The sequence below is a fragment of the Haemaphysalis longicornis genome, unplaced genomic scaffold (assembly GCF_048455015.1).
Source record: "Haemaphysalis longicornis isolate Haplotype H1 unplaced genomic scaffold, Haemaphysalis longicornis Haplotype H1 scaffold_4, whole genome shotgun sequence".
Lineage (NCBI taxonomy): Eukaryota > Metazoa > Arthropoda > Arachnida > Ixodida > Ixodidae > Haemaphysalis > Haemaphysalis longicornis.
In genome coordinates, this window is record NW_027526361.1 from 71,094,137 (window position 1) to 71,121,587 (window position 27,451).

Consider the following 27,451-nt stretch of genomic DNA (forward strand, 5'->3'; position numbering starts at 1 on the left):
GAGCTGTGTTTTCCCTTGGTTATTCTCGATGGGACCATCATGTGTTGTTGAATGCATGCGAGCGCAAGGAAGTACACGAGACGAAAGTGTTTTTTTGAGATCTGTACACAAATTTTACTTGAGCGACATGACTGCGGATAATCTCGGTTTACAATGTACAATGTTGTAACAACGACTTTCTTTTGTGGCGAAACCTAAGAACAATGACCCCATGCATTTAAAGAGTGCAGCTAATTGTTGTCCTTAAACGGAATGCATAAACTGGCGGCAAATTTTTGAATTCTGAACACTCGGGAGGGGACGTACACGGCTTATGTATAATTCCAAAAAAAAAAACGCGCGAAAACTGAATACACTTCTGCTCTCAACACTCGGGTACTGTACTACACCTGGAAACAAACCTTAGGGCCAGTGCCCTTTCTCAAGAAACTCGCAAACACACACTTGCGAAACAATGTACAAGAGAAGAAGCTCGGTATAACTTGTTGACCTTAATAAAGTTGTTTGCAAACCACACAAAAAAGTTATGATGCTGACTGCCTGTTAATTTAACCATATTGAATAAACAGTGCGATCGCTGTAAAGCTCTGTTACATATTTCAATCACTTATTCAAGGGCAAAGCGATAAACATCCCAGGAAATTTTTGAGATTGTCCATAAAATCAAGCAGCCACATACTTCGCCCTTCTTGTTTCATTTTTCCTTTCTTTTCCGTGTATCGAAAACTGTGCCCCTTCTATGGCAAGGCCGTCAACTTCGTATACCAAATTGAATTAAAGCACATAGAACAAACAAAATCAGTTATAACTGAAAAGACACCAGGTAACGACTGTTCACTCGATCCTCTGTTTTTTTTTTTGTTTTTTGTTTCGTAAAGCCACTGAAGGAAAAAAGAGGTTGGCCTGTGTTTAACTTGTTCCCAGTTATTTTGAATCGTTTTAGCAATACACCGCTGTGCACGACGATGAGGATCAAACAGAATAAGAGTTTGATTTTGCGGTTACTAACAGCTTTATATTTTTTGCCTATATCGTTTTCAAGTTTCAAAGAAAGTCCTCGCCGCAACTTCCGGCCATTTCGCTTGCTTTAAAGATTTGGCCCACTTGGTGAGGTGTTTTCCAGTGAAAACACGAAGAAGCAACCATCTCCAATCCCTTCCTTCGTAGAATTTAAGGGTCAGAGGTGCTCAATACCCAAGCTTAACTTAACATTGATCGGACCAGAAGTCAAGTGCACAACACCCTTTAAATACTATTCTGAAACAAATTATATATAAAAAAAAACTTGCCCACATATCTGGATGTATTACGCCACGTGAGTATTTTCGAGGGTATTTACCCGCGTCGGAACTTAAATACACGAGCTAATGATTATGTAATGATGATCGTAATGTTAAAGGAGACAGAAACGAGCCTACGACTACACTGCTCCCAAAAGTCAGGAAATAAAGCCGTACGCTCAAGGAAGAAAAGAAATGTCAGGGTTCACAGCATATTTCATTTGACACAACCATATATGTGTATATATAGACACCTCACTCTCGCAACCCACAATTTCCCCTCAATATCACCGTAAAAGAACTAAACGAGCGTAGTACACACACAGTCAGCGCACTCGAACGCGTCACATCAAATAAAACATGATGCAATTCGCGACAACCTGCGTCCCATTTTTTTTTCACTGTCTTCACCACGCGCACGCACAATTCCACAAAGAACACAAGCACACACACGCACACACACGAGCAGACGCCGGAGCAGAGATAGGCTGTGAGCACTGCATCGCTGGGTGGGGTGATGAGAACATGTATCGCGAGAGAGAGACACACCGAGGGACAAGAACTGACCGTGAACACCGGCCCTCACAACACGTTCACGCGTTGCTGCAGCCGTATGGACACTTGACACCGAAGGAGTCACTTAAAGTTGGCGCCGTCTGGCGGGGGTGTGAACCGAGCGGCGTGCGCTTCGAACCAACGTCCGGCTTCACACAGTCAGATTACACAGTCTTCGTTTTCGAAGAGGAGGAGAGTCCAGTCAGTTCCACGAACGATCAGTCCAGCCAGAGCCGCTGTCTCGAGGTGCCACCAACGCCCACGCAGATCGGAGCCATGCAGGGACAGTTGTTTTTCTTTTCTCGTAGTAACTGAGGCGACGAGTCTTGTAGTGAACGCGCCGCTGCTGCTCGATCCGCCCTATTAATTGTCTTGTTCTTGTTGTTCCCCGCTCCCACGTCGTCTCACGATGACTCTGGACCAGAAGAAGGAGTTTGCGCGTCGAGAAGGAACAGGGGTGGCGAACAGGGTTTCGTAGCGGTGGCGTCCTCGTCGTCGTCTCTCGTTACATAAATCTGTCAGCTGCAGTGTGTTAATACCATGCTTCCCCGAAAGAACAGCAGACGTGTCATCACCGTTGGTGCACATCTTCGTCGCGTCCACGTCACGTCGTCCGTGCAGACGGCACCCGAGTCGAATGCGTCGGCTTTTTTCGTGTTTATAGCAAATGTATATATACGCATACGTATCGCGGGGCGAAGAAAGAGAAGGAGATCCTTGAGAGGAGCACGAAGAATCATACGCTCCAGCCGCTCCCATTCGGTGGTCATGGAACCCTTCTGCAGCCGCGTAGCAGCAGGGGACGGGGGCGACGCCTTGTCAGCCAGGTGGAGAGACGCGTCTTGTATCGGGAGGACAACAACCAGATCGGGCGGCAGCTCAGCCAGGCGAAATGGCGGCCGTCGGACGACCTTTCCTGCTCGGCGTGTGACTCGTCGTTCGCAGGGGGGCCAGACCCGGGCCGTGCTTGCTTTCGCCGCAGCTCTTGCGCAACGGGGGTGCGACGGGCAGAGGGGGGTGGTGGAGGATGCGCGGCCGCGTTCTTTGTACGGGACGATGGCCGTGAACACAAAGGTTCGCCCACGTAAGCGCCACAATGGTGCGTGTACTGGTGCCCCATGCGGTGAGGACTCCTCCGCCGCCACGACGCGTCCTGGCCGGGGGCGCCGCTGCCGCGCAGAAGAGCTGCTGGGCGCCCCGAACCATGCGCGCTCGCGCGCCCTCGACTACGCAAAGTGTGGCACGCAGGAGGCCCGCTTGCGCGTTTGCTAACGAGTTCCCGAAACGCGGGGAGTCTCCTTCGCGGAAAATGATGCCCTGCTGTAGAGTGAACGAAAGGAGACGAAAAAATAATGCGTTGGTACTCCGCAGGGTGGTCACCTCCGCCTCTGCTTTTCTTTCCTTTTTTTTCGTCTTTTCTCTAGCCACGCGTAAGAAAAAAAAAAAGGTACGAATCTACTGTGAAGTGTTCAGTGCTAAACCTGCGGACTGCCTTCCCGCGGCGCGCTCGTACAAAACTAGTTTTGTCGGCCTCTCCGCTGAAGGAATAAGTTAGGCGCGAGTGCGTGCACCTGCTTCGGGAATTTGTAATGCCCGGTCGCATTAAAAAATTCGTGCAAACCAATGTCTTGGCACATTCCGTGAACAGTGATTGTGGAATTTGCTTTCGGATCAGTCCCAGACGTGGAAATTCCTTATCAAATATGATTTGGAGCAGCGCTGCGATGGAAATTGAGCGTGCTGCTAAGCTAAGCGGTGCTTCTCTAGTAATTTCCTGCAAGCGAATCTCCACGGCAATGGCTATATATATATGTTTTCAGTATATCTGCTAAACAATTTGAACAACGATTTTCTTTCCACAGGCTTGTGTCGTATCGTATACTTGGCTTTCTTTTAGTGCAGTGTTGTATGCCGTTTTCGGGTTCGTTCACTCATCAGTGCGTGTGCAACCAAGGTTCGTGCGATTTCTTGACCACAGCGTATTTTCCACTGCGTGGCCAGAGAGCGAGAGAGAAAAAAGAACGATTAATGCGGAGGAAATATTGTGGCAGATATTGCACTTGAAAGTGTCTGTGGGTCGCCCTAGCGGTGAAGCATTGTAATATACATATATCTCCTCTTCGTCCACATTATAAATGTATCAGGGTATTTCTAAAAGCAGCGTCTGCTTGCGAGTCAAACGGCTGGGTTAATGAACCGCTGTATTCAGAAATAAATAGTTGCTGTAAACCGTATCAGGATTTATATCCCGCCATCGCTAGTACGTATGTAAGGTTGTGAAGTAAATACTTAACGTGTCTGACGCATGTAAAAAGCGCCTTATAACATGGCCACACTGTACAAGGAGAAAGCTCCTGACGTATTTCATCCTTCTGGCGTGAATTACATATTTTCCACAAAAAAATACGCATAGCGGTATTACGTATATGAGGTATTCCTGCCAACAAATTGCGTAGAATATAAACATACCATTCTTTTCTACTCTTAACATTAATATAAACGTGCTTACGCATATATTTGTGCCTTTACTGATGTGACATTCAGGGATATGCCGATATTACCGAAAAAATAAATTCCACAGTGAATAGTGCTTGATTTGAACGTTTGAAAGTGCTGGATCACAAAACATACGTATCTCTACTGGTATACCTGGAACTTCCCTGAATGAAAATTTACGCTGTTTGAGGTCAACGCTTTCCTTGTCACTTACGCAAAACTCGGGAGAATAATGTAACTATCCAGCCATCTTCCCAAATCACACAAACGCTATCAAAGATAGGACATTGCATTTTATGACCAAGAACTGGTTTGTCAAGGGGTTTAGAGACATAGCTGCGGCCACGACGGTCCCAATGGTGGAAGCAGTGACTATGACGCTTTTATCGCTTTCACTGAACGCTTGCGCCATGGCGTCATGGTCGCCTGTGTATTTTGACGAATTGAAGAACAGAAACATTTAGAATGCAAGCTGCTAGAGATACTGCACCGGTGGTGTGTCTCATGTTCCTTTCTTTCTTTCCTTTTTCTTTTATTCAGGCGTAAAGTGAAGACGCATTTCGTTATGGAATATCGAAGTCCTCATGGTCTCAATAAAGCAACGCGCACAGGTACCTACGGAAGCTGCTAAACCTGGAGAGTAGATTTCGATGCACTATCTCTTGAATTTTGCATTCCTGTTCTACTGCGCTCGTAAAAAAAAAAAAAAAAACAGAAGCGAAAATAAAACGAGGGTTCCGTCGAACAGCAACGCTTACACGCAGAGACCTCAAGCCGGTAGCTTCTCCGCTATGCTCGGACGCATGCAGGCGAAGTGAGCGAGAAAGAGACAATGAGTAAAGCTTAACTGTACAATGCCGCTGGCAGCGCGGAAAGCTAATGCAAAGGTGAACGCAATTTTCACGCGGTTTCGCATGACAAAAAAACGGACGCTTCTGACGAGGTCGCACCTCCTGACTCAAACAACCGAGGGAAACAGTCGCGCAGCGGCGTAGCTAACTAATAACCACGGCGTGTGTTGCTGTGTCCCCATGCGAGGCAGAGAAGAGTTTGGGTGTTGGGGAGTTGTGGGGGATGATGGAGACGGCTCACTGCTGCGGCCCGTGTTCCGGGTGGTGCGTGAGCTCGGGCGGCCCGTGGCCCAGGGCGAGGCCCGCCTCGAGCTTGGCCTTGTTCTCCTTCTTCCACTTCATGCGCCTGTTCTGGAACCATATCTTGATCTGGCGCTCGGTGAGACACAGGGCGTGCGCAATCTCTATCCTCCTCCGACGGGTCAGGTAGCGATTGAAGTGGAACTCCTTCTCCAGCTCCAGAGTCTGGTAGCGCGTGTACGTCTGGCGGCCCCGCTTTCGCTCTGCGAAAAGGAGGATGAGGAAGAGGAGGGAAAAGGGATGAGGAAGAGGAGGAAAATGATGAGCATCACCTTTCCTTGAACGATAGATACAAAAGGGGTAATAGTACACCAACAACAGTGTCATTTTCAAATGTCACTAGCGCTGATGATGTTTTAAAATGGTCTGGTCCGTTGCGCTTATTATTTAAGACGAAATATGAAGTGGTCGAGTCGATGCGCGAAGTTCAAGCTCTGAGCGAATTTGCATCCCCCTACCTCTCTATTTTTTTTTTTTTTTTGCAGTCCGGTCTGGTTACGCAGTCATAATTGTCTTATTGTGCTGAATACCAACCGGCTCAACTTTCTGGCTCAATAATTGGATAACTGGTCCTTCCAGCCGCATCGTCCCCCAGAATCACCACACCGATTCTAGATAGCTTGCTGAAGGCAGCGTTCTCAAGAAGGAAAAATACAGGCATAAGTGCGAATTGGTAGCATGCTTATAACTGCACGAGCGCGGGCCAGTTTTTGTTGAAACGCAAAGTTCTACACCTGTTAGGCCGACGTATTGGTTTATCTGACGGAAACACGATTTGTGATAGAGCTATGAAAAAAAATACATAACACTGCACCGATATAATAAGGACCGGACTGAGAGTACAATCAAGATTGTATTCAAGAAAACATTTCTGCACAAATGTAATTTGCTTAAGTTCGCCCTTTGTAAGCACTAACACTCGTACGTTCTTACCGCCTCCCCCTTAATTTCTGACCCATTTTTCAGCAACTTTAACTAGAAACGTATTTCGGCCTAGACTCGAGCGTGATTTAATTGCGGTACATTCCGGGCCAGGCTGTTTTTGGAAAATAGAGATGCATATACTCCTCGTTAGAGCCTTCGTCGCCTCGTGCACAGTAATAACCTCATTATAGGGACTCCACTCACGTCAGCGCAGCTAACAAGAGTGCTGAGTGGAGCGTAGTGCCCTGAAAGCTCTAGGGCGACCACTGAAGTGGCGCTCGCAGCGCAACTTTCAAACCCCCTATGCGTTGCTTCCCACAACCAGCAGTTCGTGAACAAGACAGACCCGCCTATTTTGTCGCAACAGGCGAGACTTACGCACATTAAGCGCCACTTATCCTTATCATTTCTTCATTTATTCATTCATTCAGCCTATTTATGTCGACTTCATGAAGAAGGCAACTTCGGGCTTTGAGAGATCCACCGGCCTATCCAAGGCCACAGATCCAGAAGGTCAGGGGTAGGGGGGAGAGGAAGGGGAGGGAGGGGGGGGGGGGGGGGGGAGACGCTCCCTCACGCGTCATCTAACTAGCATTGCCAAGATTACAACGCCTGCCATTACCGTACCTCTAGTTGACAAACTCCCAAGTGTCGACCTCGACTCCGTTCTTGCCGCCCCCTCTCGCGGACCGTCAAACCCGCCTCTAAATCGTACCCCCTCCCCTCGCACCACCTCACTGGATGGTCCAGGCATGGTGTGGGATACGGGAGCAATATTGTATACGTAGTTGTTGAGTTCGCTGGAGTGAATAAGCATATTTTTGCTCGGCGTAAATAATTTCGCGGCATCACTTTTATTCGAAAGAGCGCAAAATTGATGCACGAACACATTTACTTCCACGTTCGAACGTTTTAAACATCAAAATATCCCATTTAACGCGACATAATTTATGTTCAATACTACCCGTAGTACGATTACGCTGTATAATATATGTGATCTAGTTCATAGCTCGAAGATAGCAATATTATAGTCAAGTATATTATGCACGGAAGTGAAATCATATGAGAAACTAGCCCCTGGTGATAGTTGTATGTGAAGAAAGAGAATAAGTTTTCGTGACGTTTCAAAGGAAAAATCTCTAATCAAAGAACGGCTACTTTTGTTGCTTCGAGTTAACACTACATACCGGCTCTCTGCATCGTGGACTGGTAATTTCTGCCATACACCAAAATAATTAGTATGTTAATGTATTTTGGCTTGATAGGAGGAGAATAAGCAATTAGGTTCGGTGCTAAAGAAATTGTGAAAACGCTTTCTCATCAAAATATCCGTATCCTCCTCAGACTTTACCGCTAGTAACCCCCATCTGTGTTACTTAATGATCAGACCAAAAATCACTAAGCAAGGAGATTACATACACGACGTTTCGAACTTGTTAACCGCTAGTGAAGTTGAATAAATACCGCATACGCACTAATAAAAAGAAAAAAACGTTTCGTGGGTGCCTGTTTGGAAAAAAAAGATGGAGGAAAAAGTTGGCTGTCCAGAAAAAGTCTCTCCAAGCGGAGCAGGTTTTACTGTCCTCAAAGCCCTATCGGGTTTAAAACCCGCAGTTTGGTTCACGTTTTGGTTTTGAACGTGGCGCACAAGGCAACAGAGAGGTAGAGAGATAGAAAGAGAGGGAAAGTTTCCGCTCAAGAACGCCGAATGCGCCTCGGGCCAAAGAGATTTTTATTTGATTAGCTTGGCTCCTAATGAAACGCGCCTTTCTCAGCTCAAAAGAAAGCGCTTCTTGTCGCCTCCTTCACGAAAAGCGCTTCTTTAAAGGACGTCTGTCCGTCCATCTTTCCCGCACGGCGCGAGGTCATTCGTGCGCGCCTCATTTCCGCTTCATGTCGCCAAAGAGGCAGGAACGACTGCCCGCTTCTTCCTTCGGGTATATATGGTCAGCAGTGTTTGTGTTTTCGAAGCAAGAGGACAATTTGGCGCAGCGAAGTGGATCCCCGACGCCGCCACCGCCGCGCCATCGGGGCCTGGAATTACACGCGCTGCCTCTGATACCACTCTTTCCAATCACAAACTGAATCCCCGAAGCCTTTCTTCTCCTTTTCTTTCCTTTCCCTGCGCGACACCACTGGGCGGAACGGGTCTGAGATTGAGCAGCGCGTCCCCTCACTAAGACGCGGGATTTGAAACATCCCACACGCAGTCCCGTATCAATCCCGAGGACCGGCCAAATTACTCCTCTGCGCTGCTGCTGCTGCTGCTGCAGCTGCGCCTCTGCCGTGGCCGCAAGGGGCCGTCGGCATCGAAGCGGGAGACTAATCGGTGTAGAAACTTCACCCCTCCTCCTCCTGTCTCCTCCGTTCCTCCTCCTCCTCCTAACACCCACACATACCCACCCACTCTAGCCTGTGACCCTAGTATCCGAGAAAATGAAGGGTTGGTGGAGTTAAGCGTCTGTTATATCGGTTCTCATTTCTGAAGAAACAATATTTTACTACTGCGAATCCGAACAAGCCGCAAAGAATACACGCGTATACACAAACAGTGGTTGCGTCGTCTGTGCACATTCGAAAATTCATGAATATGTATTATCACGCGCAGTTAACATAAATTTCTTTGCTTCAGCTTCTACGTGAGAATAACATCCTCTCTGCGGACAAATCATTTGACTCAATTCAGGAATCTTCTTGCTTAAGTTACTTCACTGTCACATTCCCAACATTTCATAATGCTAATCCTTTGCGTAACAACTTCAACAGGTTTGCAGCTAATAACCACTTCACCTTATCCACCATCCCTCCACATAACAGAAAGCCAACTGGCGCCGCTGCCGATTTATTTTAGAATAGCCTACATATCACAGTGAAATCACCAAGGTATATCGTCTATGGCACAATTAAAGGTATGTTCAGGACATTTTGTTGTAATTAACCATAGTATGGCAGTTCTCGTGTTTCGCATGCTATTATTGATTTGTTGTTTCCCGTACACGTCCTGTTTGCTATGGTTTTATTATTGCTCGGAATCTACGTTTTGACCACAAATCTCTGCAATGACAAATCGAAGTGGCCTGATCGGTATATACAGCGAATGACGCAACCTATCATTCAAATTGGAGTGAAAACGGGCATCTGAGCCGAGACATTGCGCAATGTAAAACGCCTTGTACCCCTTCTATGTTGTCCCCTGCGCACATGCATGTTTTAAAAGTCAAACCATATTTTGGGCTTCGTCATTCGCCGAATTCGCGCACCAGGCCACTTCAATTGGTCATTATGGAGCTTTGCAGGGAAGACGCCCTCTACGAACTACGCGAGTGCATATCCAATTTACGTAAAACAAAGGTTTTTAGGGCTAAGCTAACATGTTTAGGGCTAACATGTTTGTATCTGCTTTCATCGAAATAAAACATGATTAAAAAAAGGTTTTCAGCGTTTAGCAGAAAGCGGTGAGCCAGTGAAGTGTAGGTGAGAGGCATGTGAGTTCGTATAGTGTAAATATAACACGCTGCAAAGCTGTGACACATTTGTGACGCATTTTGGCATGATGAATAACACTTTAAATCAAAATACAGTCTGGAAAGTTTGTCGCCAAATTTGAAGTTTTACTTTCATTATCATTTTTATTGGATAGGATTGATCTGCTAAGTCCCGCCGTGCTGCAGTTTCAATGCAAAAACAACTGCCAAGCAACTATTCTGCACTGGCGTCAATTACGCCACGTAATCAGGAAACGAGTAAACAGGGGCGATGTTCCACCTTTTATACTAATAGCAGATTTTTCGGCTGCAACAAAATTCATCCAGATACGCGCGTCATCATAACACACAAATTACGTTACCACGTTAGTAGAAATGAGATAGCCAGGCTTTTAGCTGGAGCTACTAATAAGTGCTAAGCACTTCCCAGAAAATTAAGCTCCTTATGTACGAACGTTACCTGTACTAACTTAAGCTTTTATTGTAGCGATACACAGAGCACTGGAATTTCAACGCTAAGCTGAAATTAAAGCTTTCCAGGTGTACGGCATGCCTTTTAGCTGCAAGTCTCGTTTCACAACTTGGAACGCGCAATTCTAACGGAGACATCTACAGTTCGGGGCGGCATTTCGGGACGCTGTTCACTCAGAACCCTCACGCGTAAGCTCCACCGTATACAGATCATTAGATTCCAAAAAAATAATGTTGTTCTACTAACGACATCTGTATACACAACTATATGAGGACGCCATAGCTATATACAAAGCTAATCCCAGAGATGCGTTTTGGCGACACCTCGAATCACAGCATCAGTACTATCCTGAAGTAACAACAGGCTGATTGCATACTCAAACAACACAGGCGCACGATGTTAACAATCAGGGAAATATATATAAACCCCGCGCTTAAAACATTTTCACCCGCGTCAGTTGTTTTGTTTCTGCCCACTGAACGAGGTCCGCCGTCGGAGAACACTGTAGACTGTTTGCACAAAGGAAAAGTGGCTCTTGAGATTACTCGCTTCTCCAATTTCAGCTCAGCGACATCCTCTTGTCTTCTTAATCGCTTGTCGCGTGCATATTCGCGCAGTATACCACATCTGTGCATATCCCCTACGAGCAGCGCGAAGACACTCACGGCAATTGTCAAGGAATCTCATCTGCAGCAACTCCCCGCCTTTGTTTTAGCTTCAGCGGCACCCTCATTCCTGGGGACCAGCCAGCTAGCTCGGGTGGGCGTTTGGCGCAGTCACGTATCTCTTCGTGCGCGGTACACACTTCCTGCGGCTTTGTTTTATTCAATTAAATCCGAGCCATTTACGCCTTTCTCCCCTTTCTCGCTCCGCTGGACTTTTCTCCCGCGAAAGAATATAACGTTTAAACTTAGTCAGCAATACCTACCTACTCACATTCTGAGCCGGGGTGTGGGAAAAGAAATGTCTAAATGCAAGAAAACTTGGGCGTTAGGGGAAAGCGGTGGGGTGGTCGCTTATAAGGCGCAGACAAAACCCCTTCACGGTTCTAGAATGACCTATTAAGAAAGAGTCTTCGAGAAAATGAAGTGGATACGGCAGGCTGCTGAAATCACTGCGGCGGCGAAGCGCGAAAACAAGTGAAACAGATATACAGAGTTAAAAAAAAAGACAAATGTGCAAACGTGAAATTTGCGACTACCGTCTTTCTTGAGTAAGCGAGAAAAAAAAGGGCTAACAAAATTTCCAGGCACAAAAACATCGCCAACAAGTGCGTCGGAAGAGTTTCCTTTCTCGGAGGGAAGAGGGAGACCCCGGGTCTCCCAGATTCCCTGAAAATTGCCTCCCAAAAATGTGAAACTGTTTTTTGCGCGCAGCAAGTTCCTTTCACATCCCACTTTATTCCCCCCTGGTTTTTTTCTGTTTCAGTCAGCGCGGGCGCAAAAGGAGGGGGATTTCAATTCTATTTCCCATTAAGGCTAAGTGCGAGACTCGAAAAAGTTTCCCAGTCCGCGCTTGCGAAACCAAATCTGCGCAGGGCGCGGAAAGGTGTATACGGTGGAAACGGCGGAAAGAAAACGGATGAAGCGAGAAGAGAGGCGGGGGTCTCAAGTTGGATGGGGCCCCAGTGTTTGCGCTGAAGACGAGGGCTTCTCCGCCTCCGAGTACGAGACGAAAACTATTTCGAGGGGCAGATGACTCCGGGGCGAGGCCTCAGCGAAATGATGGCTTCAGGATCCACTTATACGTGCACACACACATGACGGGCAGCGGACGTGCAGTCCTGCTGAGGCCAACCCTTGCGTGCAAGCGGTAGATTCCCGTATTTGTTTCCATTTTGTGGTTCCAGAACAATGCTTACCGGGCGGATGCAGAGTTGAAGAAAATAGTAGAGAAATAGTGGGACGTAACGATGTTTGAAACTTTAAGCAACTAGACTTAGGGCTCCCCGTGAGCAGCGCAGAGCCCGGAGTCCGCAATTCCATGAGAACAAGTTCAGTCCCAGGCTTCAAGAAAGTTCAAAACGAAGAACACTACTTCTGAGCCCTTCGTCTCCGTAATGCTGGATGCTTTACTGCAGTACTGAGGTGCGCTGCCAAGAAGGAGCACAGCAGGCGCGCAGTATTACGCACAGCTGATACGAGACTCCACGTCACGTGACTTCACGTGGCGTGCCGACCGAGTGTAAAGCGCTCCCTAACTTTGGTCGGAACGTCCTAAAAGCCGACGCCTACGGCCTGGTGAAACTAATTGATTAGCACAGACGCCGTGATTTCAACGTCACCAGCTCCTCTATATGCATCTACCGAAGTTAAAATATACGCAGGGAAACCTTGGCTATATAGGAAGCAAAAGTTACAGCTGGCTTCGCAAGAGACGTCATAGAGATCTATGCATTATCTTGAAATGCGTAGGTTCTGGTCTGAGCTTTTACGACCGATTTAATTAACGGATATTTAAACGCGAGAAAAGTGCGTTCTAAATAGTAGCGCTGTCTCGCACTAATCTTCGTGCCAGTTTGCAGATGTCAACTGCGACGACCCACTGGCCGACCCACTGCGTCAGTGTTGACCAACTGGCGAAATTTAGCGCATTTCCAGCACGATCAACGTGCACAACGTGAGCGCAAATGAAAGTCGATATTTACAACTAAATAGGTGAAAATCAAAATTTTGAAGGCTGAGATGGCCTGAAACCCGTTGAAAAACAGAGCGGCATTATAGCAGTTCGAGTGACGGCGGTAGACGGAGCGTGCCGATTTATATTGTGCGGCCTATTAAAGAATGACTACAGATCTAGATACCCACTAAACAGTCAGTTCATGGTTTGAACAGCACCATGAAGCCAGAAATAAGATTATGAAAAAAAATTTCCCTCAAAACATCGTTTCAAATGTAAATTTCTGGACAATAAAGCGCCTAGTCATCGTATATGCACTGTAGAATAGATGTTTTACTAAATGCGGATACAGAAAACTATCAGTTATAACAAACAACAGGTCCGCTTTGATCAGAACATTATGCGTGTTATGGGAATTTACCTGGAATAGTCACCAACCAAACCGGGTAAACTCGTTGCAGTATCAGCGGCATTGGACGCGTCACAACAACACTACTGATTCACGACGGCGTTCGCCGACTGCATCACACACAACATTTGCTTCGCAAGCAGCAGACAATGGGTTTCTACCTTCAAGCTTGCATGTTATATCATGTTATGTGCATTTGCATTTTGAATTTGCTATTTGCATTCAAGCTTACATGTTATTTTATATCAATTTATGTGCAATGATTGTGTTCCATTTACCCGTTATGCAGCAGTAGGCACGCGGTATAAGTTTTTATTATTTCTCTGTCTGTGTGTTTTTTTTTTTCGTGGCCCCGAAAAATGAAGTTAAGTAGGGCGAACAGCAGCGAACTGATGGTTTAGCGATGAGGGAGTTAACCTCGCACCAAAGATTTGCTAGAACACCAGTGCTGAACACATAAAGGAAGGAAGCGCAGCAACCAGGATTAGCTTTGCCCAACAAAGAATACGGGTAAAGTTATATACTAACTTGAGTTAACATTGAATTCTGCTATTTAACTCAAATGCTGTGGTCGCAGTGAACCGCAATATTCATATGCCACAACTTCCTTACGGGAAATTAGAACTTATTCGAAGCCTATTAATGTTACTGATTTCTTTCCCTGTGTCACCTCATTGCCGTAATAAAAGTTCCAATCAGTTTCTATGTTATTTGATGGCTAAAGGCAGTCTTTAGAGGAGACCTTGTGCAAATTCTCCAAATCACCCACCATAACAAACATTTGGATGGATAGCTAGTACCTGCTTTTCAGGGGGATGGTTATGGGAATAGAACGAGACTTTGAGTAAGGGGCACGTGCGTCTCGGCTTTCGGACGGACACTCTTCTGGCGCAAGTAAAACTGCTACGGAGAGAGGGGTGGGCGGCGAGAACGTAAAAGGTGGCAGCGCGTTCAAGGTGGTTTGCGCCTTACGCGGCCACACATGACGCACGTGCACGCAAGCAAGTGCAATAGGGAACAAAGCGCAAAAAAAAAAAAAAAAGAAGCTGAGCAAGAGCACCCTTGCTGAGAGACGCCGAAAAGCCCCGGGCGCGGTGCGCCTTTGAGCACTCAGCAAACAAACACGCGGAACCGACAGGACGCCGGTATGTGCCCGCTCGGACAACAACAGCCAGACAGATTGGGAACCCCTTTCTCCCTTCGCGCAACCTCGGAGTGTCCCCTAATTGCTACCTCGCCCAAGCACTAAAAAACGGAAAGCCTTTTTTTTCTTGCCTCTTACCTTTAGGCGAAAAAAAACTCCTGCCAGCGGTGAAAAAAGTTTAAAAGAAAACTAAAACAGGGCCGGAGCCTTTTTTTTTTCTTTTTGGCTGAGAGCGGGGGGAGGGGGTGTTGTGTGGAGACGAGGCGTCGTCGCCAGTACTTTCACTCGCGACGCACAAACAGCACCCTGTCGCTCCGGGCGACGTGCTCGAAAGGGTGCCTACTTGCCAGGAGTTGTAAATCGCTCACACGTCAAGTTGCGCTTGTGCAAATTATGCGCTGTCCCTCCCTCTCGGTTGGGAAGCCAGAGATCTGGGGTGCCGAAGAAGAATAAAAAAAGTTCGCAGAACCATTAGGAAGTTCGTCGTCCCCTTTGCTTCCAGCGCCGCCGTTCCCACTGTAAGCGTGCGCAGGCATTGTTGTGGCGACCGTCAAGGACAGGGAGAGGCAGCTCAGACAGCCTGGGTTGTTTTTTTAACGATACCGCATCTTCAGAGAACAACGTCGCAAAAAATGCGCTGCGGAAACCCTGACGGAAGAGCTTTGCCTATGTGTGACTCCCATGCCAAAGCAAGTAGAATACACCCAGCGCAATCGCCTCAGGCCTCCGGGGTCCTATTCTCCCCTGAATTTCTTGGAGGCAACGCGAAGACCGTGGCTGTTGTCGCGTCCGTTCCTCTCCACCTTTGTCGGCCGCCTAACCTCCCAAAGTGAGTTTAAAGCGATGCAAAGTAAGCGTCCGCATGAGGAGCGGCCCGAGCGTTAAGTAAGAAGGATAACTTAGAAGATGCAGATCAAACACGCACTAAAACTGAAAGTGTCACAGACGAAGTGTCTTATACCCCTGTCACACGGGCACTTTCAATCGCGATTGAAGTGAATCGCGATCGAGTTTTCGAGCGCGCTCGACGTACTGCCGCTGCTACACGGCACGTTTCAATCGCGATCGAGAAGTTGCACGGGTTGCACTTGTGTACGCCAGATGGCGCTAACAATTGTACTTGCGGCCGGCGTCTGGTAACTTCGCGCGGTCGTAGCTATACGTAACTATGTAAATATTACCTCACGCTTATTTGGGTCAAGTTATTTGACACAATTTGTGGCGTTAGTTGAAGTTATCACATTCTGTGCCATTACTCAGCGGGGACGAGAGTATCACCGCTTTCGTTCGATCGCGCTCGGAAGCCTCGATCGCGCTTGAGAAACCAGGATTGAGTTCGAGCGGGATCGAACTCGATCGCGATTGAAACTGCCGTGTAGCAGGGACCCGATCCGGATTGAGCTCGATCCGGATCGACTCAATCGCGATTGAAAGTGCCCGTGTGACAGGGGTATTAGGTATCGGTGTGTACCTAAACTGGCAGCAAAAGGACAGAAAACACGGAGGAAGCAGAGATAGAAAGGGGGTTCCTCACTGTCGCGTACCTGAGACAAGTTTGCGCCCTCCAGGTATCTACGAAAATCTAGGGAAACCGGAAACAAGAGCGAGCGCTCTTGATAGCTAGAGGTGCGGGACTTCGAATGCGCCAAGTCCTTCTCCCGGGCATCTGCTATACACGGTTTATCGAGGGTCGGGAATTCGGACAGCGCGGCGGTGAGTCCCAGCCCGCGCGAGTGAGAGTCCGGTCGATTTATATGCATTAGGGCGCTCCTAACAATGACGAAAGGGAGCCGGCATGGTGGTGGAAGCCCCGTTCCTTCTCTTACTTGCACCTGAAGACAGGGACGGTCCATGAATATGGACGGCCTGTCCGAACACTCCCCTGGCCGGCTCGCATTACGCTTTCAGCTTCCCCCTCCAAGAGGCGCCCTGTCCGCGCAGGACACTTGAGACTCGCTCGGCCACCTGTCTCCAGATTTAGTCGTATTTTTCGTTCCCCTTTTTTTTGCACGGTGGGCCACCTTTTGTTCCTCAGATTATGTGGAACCCATGCGGAAGCTCCGCTCTTTTAGTTAACAAAGGAAAACTTGCCCGAAAATAGGACAGAAGATTTACTGTGGCAATAAATATGCGGGTGAAGCAGTAGTCCAGGCAGCACTCTTCCCGAGCCCTCCTGGAAGGTTGAAAAAAAGAGAGAGGGCGCGAGTCTGGCATCGGTAATAGCCTTTAGAGTCACGACAATCTGCTCTCTAAAGTGGACGGCGCCTCCTTGAAAAGATATATGCGCGCGGGCGTGCGACCCAGGAGCCAGGAGAGCACCACAAGGTTGGGATATAGGCGTTGACCTGCAGGTTCGTATACGCCAAGTCATCGCTTCCCGCATAAGCGCTAGCGATCTCTTCGATTTCGGGAGCAGCGTGTACCCGGTGAAATCATCATTCATCGATCCACGCCCTCCGCAGATCGCAGGCTGCGCGGTGGCAGTTCCGCTCTGCGTGGCATGGGAAATACACCCCACCCGCCCCCTTTTGTGTTCATAGCGTCGTATAATAGCTTCCTGGCGATGCAGCGCATATGGCGAGTGCCGCAAATTAGCGCCTCCTCGAAGGCAAGGCCTGTTGCCTCGCGTCGCCACGACTTTCGAGTGGGCGAATCCCAACAGGCCGGTGAGATATAGGAGGAAGAAGACAAATCGGCCAAAGAGGGCGAAAAAATTAATAAACAAAGAAGGCTAGGTAATGTATAGAGTTCTAATCATAGTCGTGCTTACCCGAAGGTTCCGCTGCGAAGCGGCCATTACGCAATTAACGCAACATCGCCAACCGCGAACATTGAAGTCCCCCCGCCCCCCAGCAGTAACGACGGTCGTTTCCGGCGCCGCATGCAGACCGCTTTGACCGGCCGACCCAGGACATGCATCGAGCACACGTGCCTCCAGCCAGCCACAACGTGTGGTTGCAGCGCTGAAGCTGCGCTTTGAACTCGATATATCATCCACGCCACCGTTGGTCACGCGCGCGTAGTGAATCTTGGGAAGGCAGACGCATCGCCCGCGCAAGGGCTGCACGTCCGAGCTCGACGACGGACCGACGAGGAAGCAGCGCAGCCCGGCGTGACAGGAAACGCTGCCGTGGAATGACAAACCACCTTCTCCTGCACGTTGCGAAGCGCAGGGCGTTAATCCTCTTGCAGAGCAGCACACGTTTGAGTATACTGGGCGGCCCAGCAACGCTCGAGCAATCCCTTACGCTCACGGGAAGGCCAGCAAGCGGGTGTTTCGAAATTGAGACGTTTTTGCTGTGTCAGTTCACATCGCGCGTTGATTGAATGTGTTTAGAAATGGCCCATTTATTTTGAAGCCAAATAATGATCCTGATGAAGCAACACGCAACCAGCTTATACCTGCCGAGTGAAGCTTATGTGTGCCGTAACAGGTTGCCTGTCTGGTATGTCAGTATATATGTTAGAAGGAATCACAGAGGGATAGAGGGGAAGTCTGGTACAACTTGCTTCACAGCAAAGGAGGGTTAAGATCGCATCACTTGACCATGATTTATTTGAGCGCAGAGGATGCACGGCCCGCAAGGTCCTATACTCGCGGTTTCGTCCCGGAAAATGTGTCTGTCAGGGCCACATATATGTAGGACGTCATGCAGGAGGACGAGAATAAGAGTGTATATGTCAAACTTTCAACAACTTCTTTATACAACCCCGCCCTTCCCACCCTCTCCCGTTATACAAACACCCCCTACCCCCTAGACATCGTTACTCGCATAAATGAATAACGAAATCATTTCGTTCACACTACACTCTCCCTTATAGAGAACGGTGCATGCTAATTTTTTTTAATCGCCGCTTTTTTGTGTGTGTGCGCTTCCGTTGCATGGTTATAGAGGTGGGTAAAAAGGCGTTGTCCTTGAAAAGCACAAGGTAGTTGGTAGGATACCAGGTCACTGCCACAGTTCATCCATGAATGACAAAACAAATAAAAAGCTCGTGCACACGTGTACTTTAAAGAAGCCGCAGTGGTTATAAATTAATCCGGAAATATGCTCTACATACCGCGGCGTCCTCACGGAGAGTGTCCGCAACAGAAGCTTATTTCAGTAATTAAGGCTCTGCACTACTTACATATCGGAGGTTATTTGGTAGGTGAGCGAGCGTGTACAGCGCGCTTCGCATCCGGAACGTTTATTTCCCAAGTTTGGCTTTTTGGTCAGTCAATTGAGTTGGTTTTATCTCCGGGTGCGCCCCTCTTGTCCAATAGAGAAACAAGCGCGAATCGGATCCTTAGGCAATGTCTACCAATCACTGCAATGCGTATGTAGAGCGAACGATACCAGCAATGCCTCAATGTCTTCCAATAACGTTTTCAACACTTGTTCCGTGCACAACTAACGCCGAACGAAACGGCGCGACGTCTCGGAATTGGAAGCAGCCAACTGCGTTTCCCACCGTGGAAACCCGGTCTCCTTTCTCCGTGTGTGCCTCGTTCCCTGGGCTAGGACAAATGGCCCGGGGCGTGCAACGGCAATAGAAGCGGCGCGGTATACTATATGTGGTTGCAGGTGAAATATGAAACACTGCCGGGCGTGCCGTATATAACCGTGACACGCTGCTGGAGGAGGGCGCGCTCCAGGTCTGCGGATGCCCGGGCTGGGCGGGAAAGAAATGAAATCTCGCTGGATGTGAAAGAAACATGGAGCTGGAGGCGACGGCAACGCAATTAATTCAGGGACCCCCCGTATCTCCCGCGCCGTGCGGGCTTTTCCTTTTTCCTGGGCGTTCCTCCTCTGAGATCAATAACGGTCACGGACGCCGGAAACGTCCACCGAGTAAACGAGGGGCGAAAAAGAGGGAATGAAACATTCACAAACCGCTCGTTTTTAGTTACACATGCGTACGGTTCTTACGTATGTGTTGTCTTTCGGGCAACAGACATACTTGTTTGCAAAAATATCAGGGAGACCAAAAGTGAAAGAGGGGTGCAAAGCCATGCAAGATGCGATGCCAAGATGTTACTCTGTCATAAATAATGCCCGCATAAATGACGTGGAGCGTTGTGGTATTGCTTTCCTTTATGGGAGAGTTATAAATGCATGTACGTCCGCACATTCGCACGTTACTGAATGAGTCCCTCACAGGTTTGTCTCCATTCCAAGTTCCAACGACCACAGCCTTGTCTGCATGTATATGTCTATACGAAAGTACGAGAAATTCGTGGTTTATGTGGGCCAAATACGAGAATGGAACTACTAATGCGATTTATGCGGATTTCAAAGAACTTTACGTGGTTTAGGTTTCTCCGTAGCCCTCCACTACATCCCTTCTAGCCTTTATGTAGTACAAATATACGACGATATACGTTCGCTAAACTTCAACTATTAATCCCCTTCTTGTAGTCTTCTCTAAATATCAGGCCGCTAAGCAATACCCTCGAGGACGAAAGTACACATGGCAAGGTTTAAAACGACCTTCAATATTAAACTAAACTTTTGAATTTACGGCGCAGGAAATACGGGTAAAACCGCGTCCTAAGGCAATAACGTAGTTCAGCTTCGCCGAAATGGACTTGAACGACCAATTTCTGCCGAAAACGAAGCAAAAAAAAAAAAAAAAATTGGTGTATTACAGCACCTTGTACATCACTACGCTCAAAAAGGTTGGTTGCACGGCGTTATACCTCAGCGCAGACTGAACTTAGTCAAATCGTGGGCTCGAAACGCCATTCGCCGAAACTGCAGTCTTGGCTGCATGCAGCGTTACTGCGGTGAAGCTGAACCACGGGACTGCTAACTTAGGGGGCACGTCTGTCGCATGGAATAAATCTCATCGACGCAAACGTCCGCAGCCTTTACATCTTACGTGCAGTCACGCATGCACTGAGCGTTGCCATACAAGGTACTCATAATATAACGAAGCCAACTTTCCAATGAAAGCGAAGTTTCCTTTCAACCAACTTCAATTGAAAGAAAATTCCAGTTACGCCTTTTTTAGGGGCCGGGGCTGTTGGCGTCTCCTGCCGTCGTCGTCGTAATCGCCGTCTCATGTAGTCACGGTACTCAAACATCGGGAAACACGTTTACGCCTCGCGCTATAACGTAACGCGTCATAAACACCGGGACACTCGTTTACGCCTCGCGCTCGAGCGCTTCGTAACGCGTGCTAAAAAAACGTCGGGACACTGGCACGCACCTCGTATAGAGAGCTTCGTGCTCCAAAGAAAAGAAACTTTTTACAGGAAAGCTGCATACCTATACCCCTTCCCAACGGTTTCATCTCCGCTGGCAAAAACGCCAAGGCGCCAAGAATACACTTACACACTGCATGCTTCGCCCCTCCCCAGGTTTCACGCTATAGCGAAGACGGCCCGGGATTTTTTTTTTTTTTTTGAAACCTCCTGGCTGAAATGTTATTGTGTTTAAAATATTGTGAGTTGAACGAAGCTTTACTTAAACTTTCTTCTACCCTGAAGTTCTTTGAATATAAAGGTGCACGTATGCAGAAACCTCAATATCGGAGCCGGAAGTTGGAATTCCGTCTTCGGGTTTCGAGGATAAGACTGCATGATCCAAACATCCTTACGCCGCATACCATTTCTCTAAGAGCGGCAAGTCGCGCCCGCTCGTTAAGCTCGTACTTTTCCCCTACAGGGCAGCTCCCTCTTCGTTAAGCCAGAGATATATATGTAATCTCGCAACGCAGGGGCGCGCCAGGGAGCTTTCCACTGACGCATGCGCGCGGGCTGCATAACGAACCAGAAAATGATTTTCTCTTCACTCCCAATTAACCAGGGGCCTAATTAAAAAGGAAACACCGCGGGGTGCTGGCATCGAGAAGCCATGAGGCAGCACTTCGCGGCAGTCCGTAGGGCTGCGATAGCGGTCGGCCAGGCCCAAAGCTTGGCCTCTGGGAGCCAAAAGAAAGGGGGGGTTGCCCTGCAAACGCATTAAAACAGGCTGGCATCAGCCATCCGTAGTGTTGTCTGAACTGCGTGGGGTGAGGCGAGGGGTTCGACTCCCAAAGGCGGCGCCGGCGTGAAAAGAGCGCAGCGTCTCATTCTGGGCAGGGGTGCGGTGGCGAGCCAGCCGCGTGGGTGTGTGTGTAATGCGCACCTGGGGAGCACGCTTTATCTCAATTTGTATCGTTTCGGCGGCGTCGGCCATTGCAGACGCTGACCAGATTCGCGGGGAACGAAAAAATTTGCCTTAATACGGCGGCGATGAATTATTCTCGCGAAATACAACAGACACAGGCCTCGAGAGTACTTCGAACGGGGAAGAGAAGGGAGGAGATTAAAAAAAAAAATGGCGAGGTATGAGTAAGAGCTCATTAACGGAGTAAAGTGCGAGTGTCGTCTTGTTTTTTTTTTTTTTTTTTTTTTTTTTTACGTTGCGTCTGGCCGCGAATTGATTCCAGTGTTTCTTTTTCCACCTTCATCTGGGTCTCATTATTGCATCAATCTCTCTCTTTCCCGTTCTCGCCGCTTTTTATCGCTCCCCACCTCCTCCCTGAAGGCTGGGGTAAAAAAAAATCTCAGTTATAAATACCTTGCTTAAAAACAGAAGGTCCGGACCCCCTAGTGAGCTTTTTTTATCTTCGCAGAAAAAAAAAAGGATGTGAAGTGTCACTCGTAGTAAGTAAAACAGCCTCTTGTCAAGCCGTAATTACGGTTCCCGCTATATATTACGGTTAGTAAAGACGTAATTAACGCTTCTCAAGCTTCGGGCGCGCAGGGTCTGTCACGAACAGAAATCTTCGAAGGAAAATAAAAATATGAAAACGGAGGTTTACCCTCTGATGGTATGCACTCGGGGAATGAGGAGCGCCAGATTGAACAGATTCATATTGATATAAAGAACAACTGGGTAATTATGCGTGCACGAAAAGAAAAAAAGCTGTTCGAAGACGATGAGAGGGACATGTTCGTAGCGCTTGAAACCACAGAGTTTGAAAACGGGACAAACACGGACACTTATAATGGGCATAACTCCTCGGGCAGAAGTTGTCGAGATAAGGTATCCTGCAATGAATCCGTAATTTCTGAGGCGTTTGAGCACTTCACTTCGAATGATACAGTGAACCAATTGCGGAAAATGCGATGCAATTGAGGGGATAACGGGCGTAGTATTGTGTCTACATGCCTATAAGCACTGAGTGCGGACATATTGGAAAGCTCTGCAGATTTTAGTTGAACAATGACGCAAATAAGATGAAATTGATTTTATATCTACAAATGGCTATCAAAGTCTTGGCATAATACCACTGACGATTCATCTGTGTGCTGACTCGCGCATTGAGCAGTAATTGCTTGAGAAAGAAATAACTTCATTGCTTGAGAACCAGTTATCCTCAAGACACCGGCCACATTATTGCGCTGCCTCGGCGCAAAGAACCACTGGTGTAAAGTGTAACAGATGGGAGTGAAAGCGAGGTCGGCAACCTGTGATGGATGATTTGATGTGATTTGCATGCACCTTCCTCTCCCTTCCCCAAACTAACTCCACAATCTCAGTCTTCCCGACATGAACTGAAGTAGGGGCGAGCTGTTTTACGTCATTTTAATGAAAAAAGGCGTTGAAAGCCGAGAAACAGTTACCCCGTGAAGCGTTCCATAGCACCACCTTCGGTACAATAAAAAACCGGGCCATCTCCACTAACGTGAAATCTGAGGAAGGGCGAAGCATGCAGTGTATAAGTGTATGACGCGGTTTCAATTATGAGGTCTCGATGTATAATGCGGTTTCGATGCTGAGCGCTCGGCGTTTTAGGCCTTGGAGCTTTGGTGTTTTTGCCCACGAAGGTGAAACTTCGGGGGGGGGCGGGGTACAGCTATATAGCTTTGCTGTTAAAGTCTCATGTCTTTGAGCACGAAGAGTTCTAGCGCAAGGCGTTGGAAAACGAGTGTCCCGGTGCGTTCTTTTAGTACACATTTTTGCCCATTGAAATGAGACGTTCTAGCGCGAGGCGTTCGAAAACGAGCGTCCCGGTGTTTTAGTACCGTGACCACATAAGACGCCGACAGCCCGATAAGGCGCCGACAGCCCGAACCCCTGAGGCGCTTCGCCCCTAAGAAACAAGTAAAGGACCGCGCGGCTAGGCAACGCCTGAGTTTGCTCAGGGCCACGTGGAACACGGAGAGTGCAGCAGTGGCTGTTTGTGCAGTGTTCGGAGGCATGTAATGCCGCAAGGCGCTGTAATGCCCCACTGTAATGCCGCAAGGTGCTGTGGGTACTAAATAAATAAATAAATATCAAGAACGCTCACCGCTGACCTAACCCAGCGGCGCAACAGTCAGAGTTACTTGCAACACGAAGCTGGAAGCAGCACTCAGCGGCCTTCTGTTGGAGCAATAATTAATGGTTTGACATTCACAACTGATAATAAGTGCTTAGGTGTCATCAAAGTTCTGTTTTTTTTTTTTCGATAGTGTGGTATAATGCTGCGAATTGTTGTTGGTGGTGCTGGCGGGACTTTGACTTTGATGGAACATGTTAGCAAATGAGTTTTTTTTTTCTAAACGAGTCAAATACACACAAACAGAATTTGAGGAAACAGCGAAACATTGCGACGATGCCTAAATGGAACGCGGTCAATTGCTTCAATGGAACTGGTAAATAGAATTGCTACCATGAAATTCAATAAAATTGCATAAATGGAAACGCTGTCAATCTCGGATATGTTTTACACGTCACCTAGGGGAATTTTACAGCCACAAGTAATTAAAACGTAAACATTTAATTAATTAGTTGTTATTTCTTAATTATTTTTGCTGATACCTTGAACGCTTAATTCACCCCGCCTGACAGTTCGAGCAGCCAGGCGAAAACTGGCAAGGGGGCTGCCATGTTGGTTATATGAAATCGAACCAAAGGCACACTCACATCGGGAAAATAAATTTGGCTCATTTTGACCCGGGCCACCGCAGAATCTGGCTCATTTTCCATACGAAATATTATCTGTGTACACGTTCGATGAGCGTTATCTGACCTATGTTGCAAGCCGTTTTCTAGGGGAAAGTTGCCATGTTTTTCTTGTCACTACAGTTTTATCTGGATTAGCTTCGGTTTCTGAATTTGGCTAATTTCGAAAAAAAAAAAACTCTTCAAATATTCCCGCCTTGCCTATACTTCAAACTCAAGAGTCATCGACCTCAGCTTAACCTTAGCACAACCAGTAGATTTGAGGTTCAAGTCCACCTTAAACAGGAAAACTAACCGCTATGTAATATATGGCATCGACCGAACACCATATATGTGTCTATCTCTCGCTGATAATCGGAGAGTTAACGGGGAAAACAGGTTATCGGGAGGAAATCGGGCTGTTTGTAACAGTATTCTTAAATTCGGGTTTTTTTTTGTTGTTTTTTTTGGGGGGGGGGGTTAAATCTACAAATGGGCTAAGTGATATTCAGTTTATTTTATATGTAGATATCACGAGCCTTTTAACTCTAATGTGTCAAAATTGATGTTCGTTTCTATCGGGGGGACATCAATGTTTTCCATAAAATGCTCTCCGAAATTCGGAGTTTGTTTGGGAATGAATCAGTAGTGATGACAGCAAAGAGCATTGCTAATTTCTAAGAAATTAATTATTTTATTCACGAACAGCTGATCCTCAATTTTTTACACATCCTTGTTTGCATACATTATCATCTGCAACCACAACGTGTCGGTCTCCGTTCGGGACCTGTCCGATCGTTGAACGTATCTCAGCCGGGAGAAAATTATCTCGACATTACCGCTCCCGTAAGCTAGGCACAGCAATGTCATGGATTTTCCAGCCTGGAGTAGCGAGCGGAGTAGGAAAAACAGCTTTCGAACTCACTGAGTTCGAAAGCTGTGTTTGTGGGGATTGCTTCCAGCAATTAAGTAGTGGTTGAGAACGGCAGACCGTAAGCCCACAATTGTGGAAATCAATAATATGCAAGGGCTCATTCGGGGAGAAATTGGGTTCAACCCGCTGTTCGGGGCGTCGAAAACGAACAACCATATCTATATTCATAATCCCATCACAGCACCAAGAGTATGTTAACTTCTTGCTGTTCTGTTGAATGACATCGCAATTGTAAGACGTAAAAATATATCTTCCCATCTGATCTACAGCTAGAAATTCAGCAGTATTATAACCCTATAAACACGAAGTTGCCTTTTGAGTTACGAATCATTTCACAGCTGCTTTCACGCCTAGTGCCAATTATAGTTAAACACCCAGTTATCATGTCCGCACAACGTACATCCGCCAGCCGCACTCTCGAGAATCATCTTTCTCTTCTTCAATGATTATCAGCGGCCGGTGAAGGCGCGGCGAAGTGAATGGATAACTCCAAAATTGCATTGATGAATTGATTGAAGAAGTATTAACGTGTAAACGAAAAAACATTTATTGCACAGCATCACAAACATCCTCGAATCTGTTCGAAACAAAGCTCCGAAGTCACTTCGCCTTGCAAAACTCCCCGAGCAGTCTTTTCTACGGGCATCTAAGAACTCACGGCACGCTGTCGCCATCTATGCGACGAAGACGGAACCGCGGCGGTTCGCGCGCTGCCGAGAAGTCCCCAAACAGGGGCGGAACTGCGGAGGGTCCTGCAGATGCGGGCGTTTCTTTACGCGTCGAAAACTATTTTATAACGACAAGCTATTACGTCATTAAAATTGACGTTTATTACGGGTTCACTTCGTGTAAATGCAGTAGATTAAGTGGTTGTAGATTAAGTTGTAGATGCTAGTTGTTTTGCGTTGCAATAATACACGCACTGCAGCAACAGACGAAACGTATACGCGAAAATATTAACCTCAAAAGGATCATTTCAAGGCATTCAGCTTGTTAACGTTAGGCATTGCAGGGCTCCATATATTAGCAATTTGCGGAATACGCACGGCACAGGTACACCCGAACGAAGTCGTTACGTTAGATAAAAATAACGTGTGACAAAAGAATTTGCGTTTTTCGGTTTCTACTTTTCTGCTAACGTGTCTTTCGATGCTCCGAGTCGGAAAACCATAGCTGCAAAATGCGAATTTGCAAAGCAATGCAAAGGTCTTTTATGCACTTCGTTGTTTTCAACTCGAAGACCCACTCATAAAAACAACCGCACAGCAACTAGACACGGTGAGAACACTAAGAAAGAGACCCTACGATTGTTGAGCCTGTTTTTTTAATGTTCTCGACCCGCCTAGTTTGTGCGTTGTTGTTTTGATGATGAATGGTATCCAACTAGCCCAAATTTCAACCATTCGAAGATCCACCATCGTTGTGTTTAGACTTGCAGCATGGTCATGTCATAGATTACTCGGCAGTATTAACACGGAAATATAGGTGGATCTGCTAGAGAGTAGCATAAATATGGGGAACTAATGGGGTCATATACGAGTAAATAAAGCGACCTAGCAAGGGTGAAAGAAAAGGCTTTACGTTTTCCTAGCCTCATAAAATTTAACACACTTAGTAAAATAAACGCAACGTCCTGCGCGGAAACAATTCACAGCATAGAAAATGAAAAGGTGGAAACCTCTCGGCAGTGTCCCTGAGTTACTTGGCCAACTTATTGCGCTGAAATAATGCTCGTCATTCTTGAAATGCCATAAAGAGGGGGGGGGGGGGGGGTGTTATACAGTAATAATAAAAGTTGCACTGAGGACCCGAAATCATATTATTATGAGATGAGGACACGAAAGCGTTCTTTGGCTAGGTTCGTCGACCGCCTTCTTCCGATGTCGACGCTAAGCCTACAACCTTGACCTTGGACTTGCGTGTTGCGTTTATTTCTGGTGCACGCGCCATGGAACGCGTCTAAGCCAATGGAAATCGGGTGTGCCGGGTGTCACTGCGGCGGGTGTTGGCGCCGGCGTCAGTTCCGGTAGGAGAGGGCGACGTGTGGGAAATAAGGCAAGGAGGAGACAAGGGGCGGACG

General features: G+C 47.4%; 1 protein-coding gene across 1 annotated transcript in view; it reads right to left on the minus strand.

The window, feature by feature from the left end:
• Positions 1 to 80: 80 nt before the first annotated feature.
• The window catches only part of LOC144178903 (uncharacterized), a 62,828-nt gene continuing 35,457 nt past the window's right edge, over positions 81 to 27,451 (minus strand). Inside the window, exon 2 of the mRNA XM_077707044.1 lies at positions 81 to 5,685. Within this exon, the coding sequence (XP_077563170.1) occupies positions 5,420 to 5,685 (266 nt within the window). The 3' untranslated portion in view covers positions 81 to 5,419. The remainder of the gene's footprint in view (positions 5,686 to 27,451) is intronic.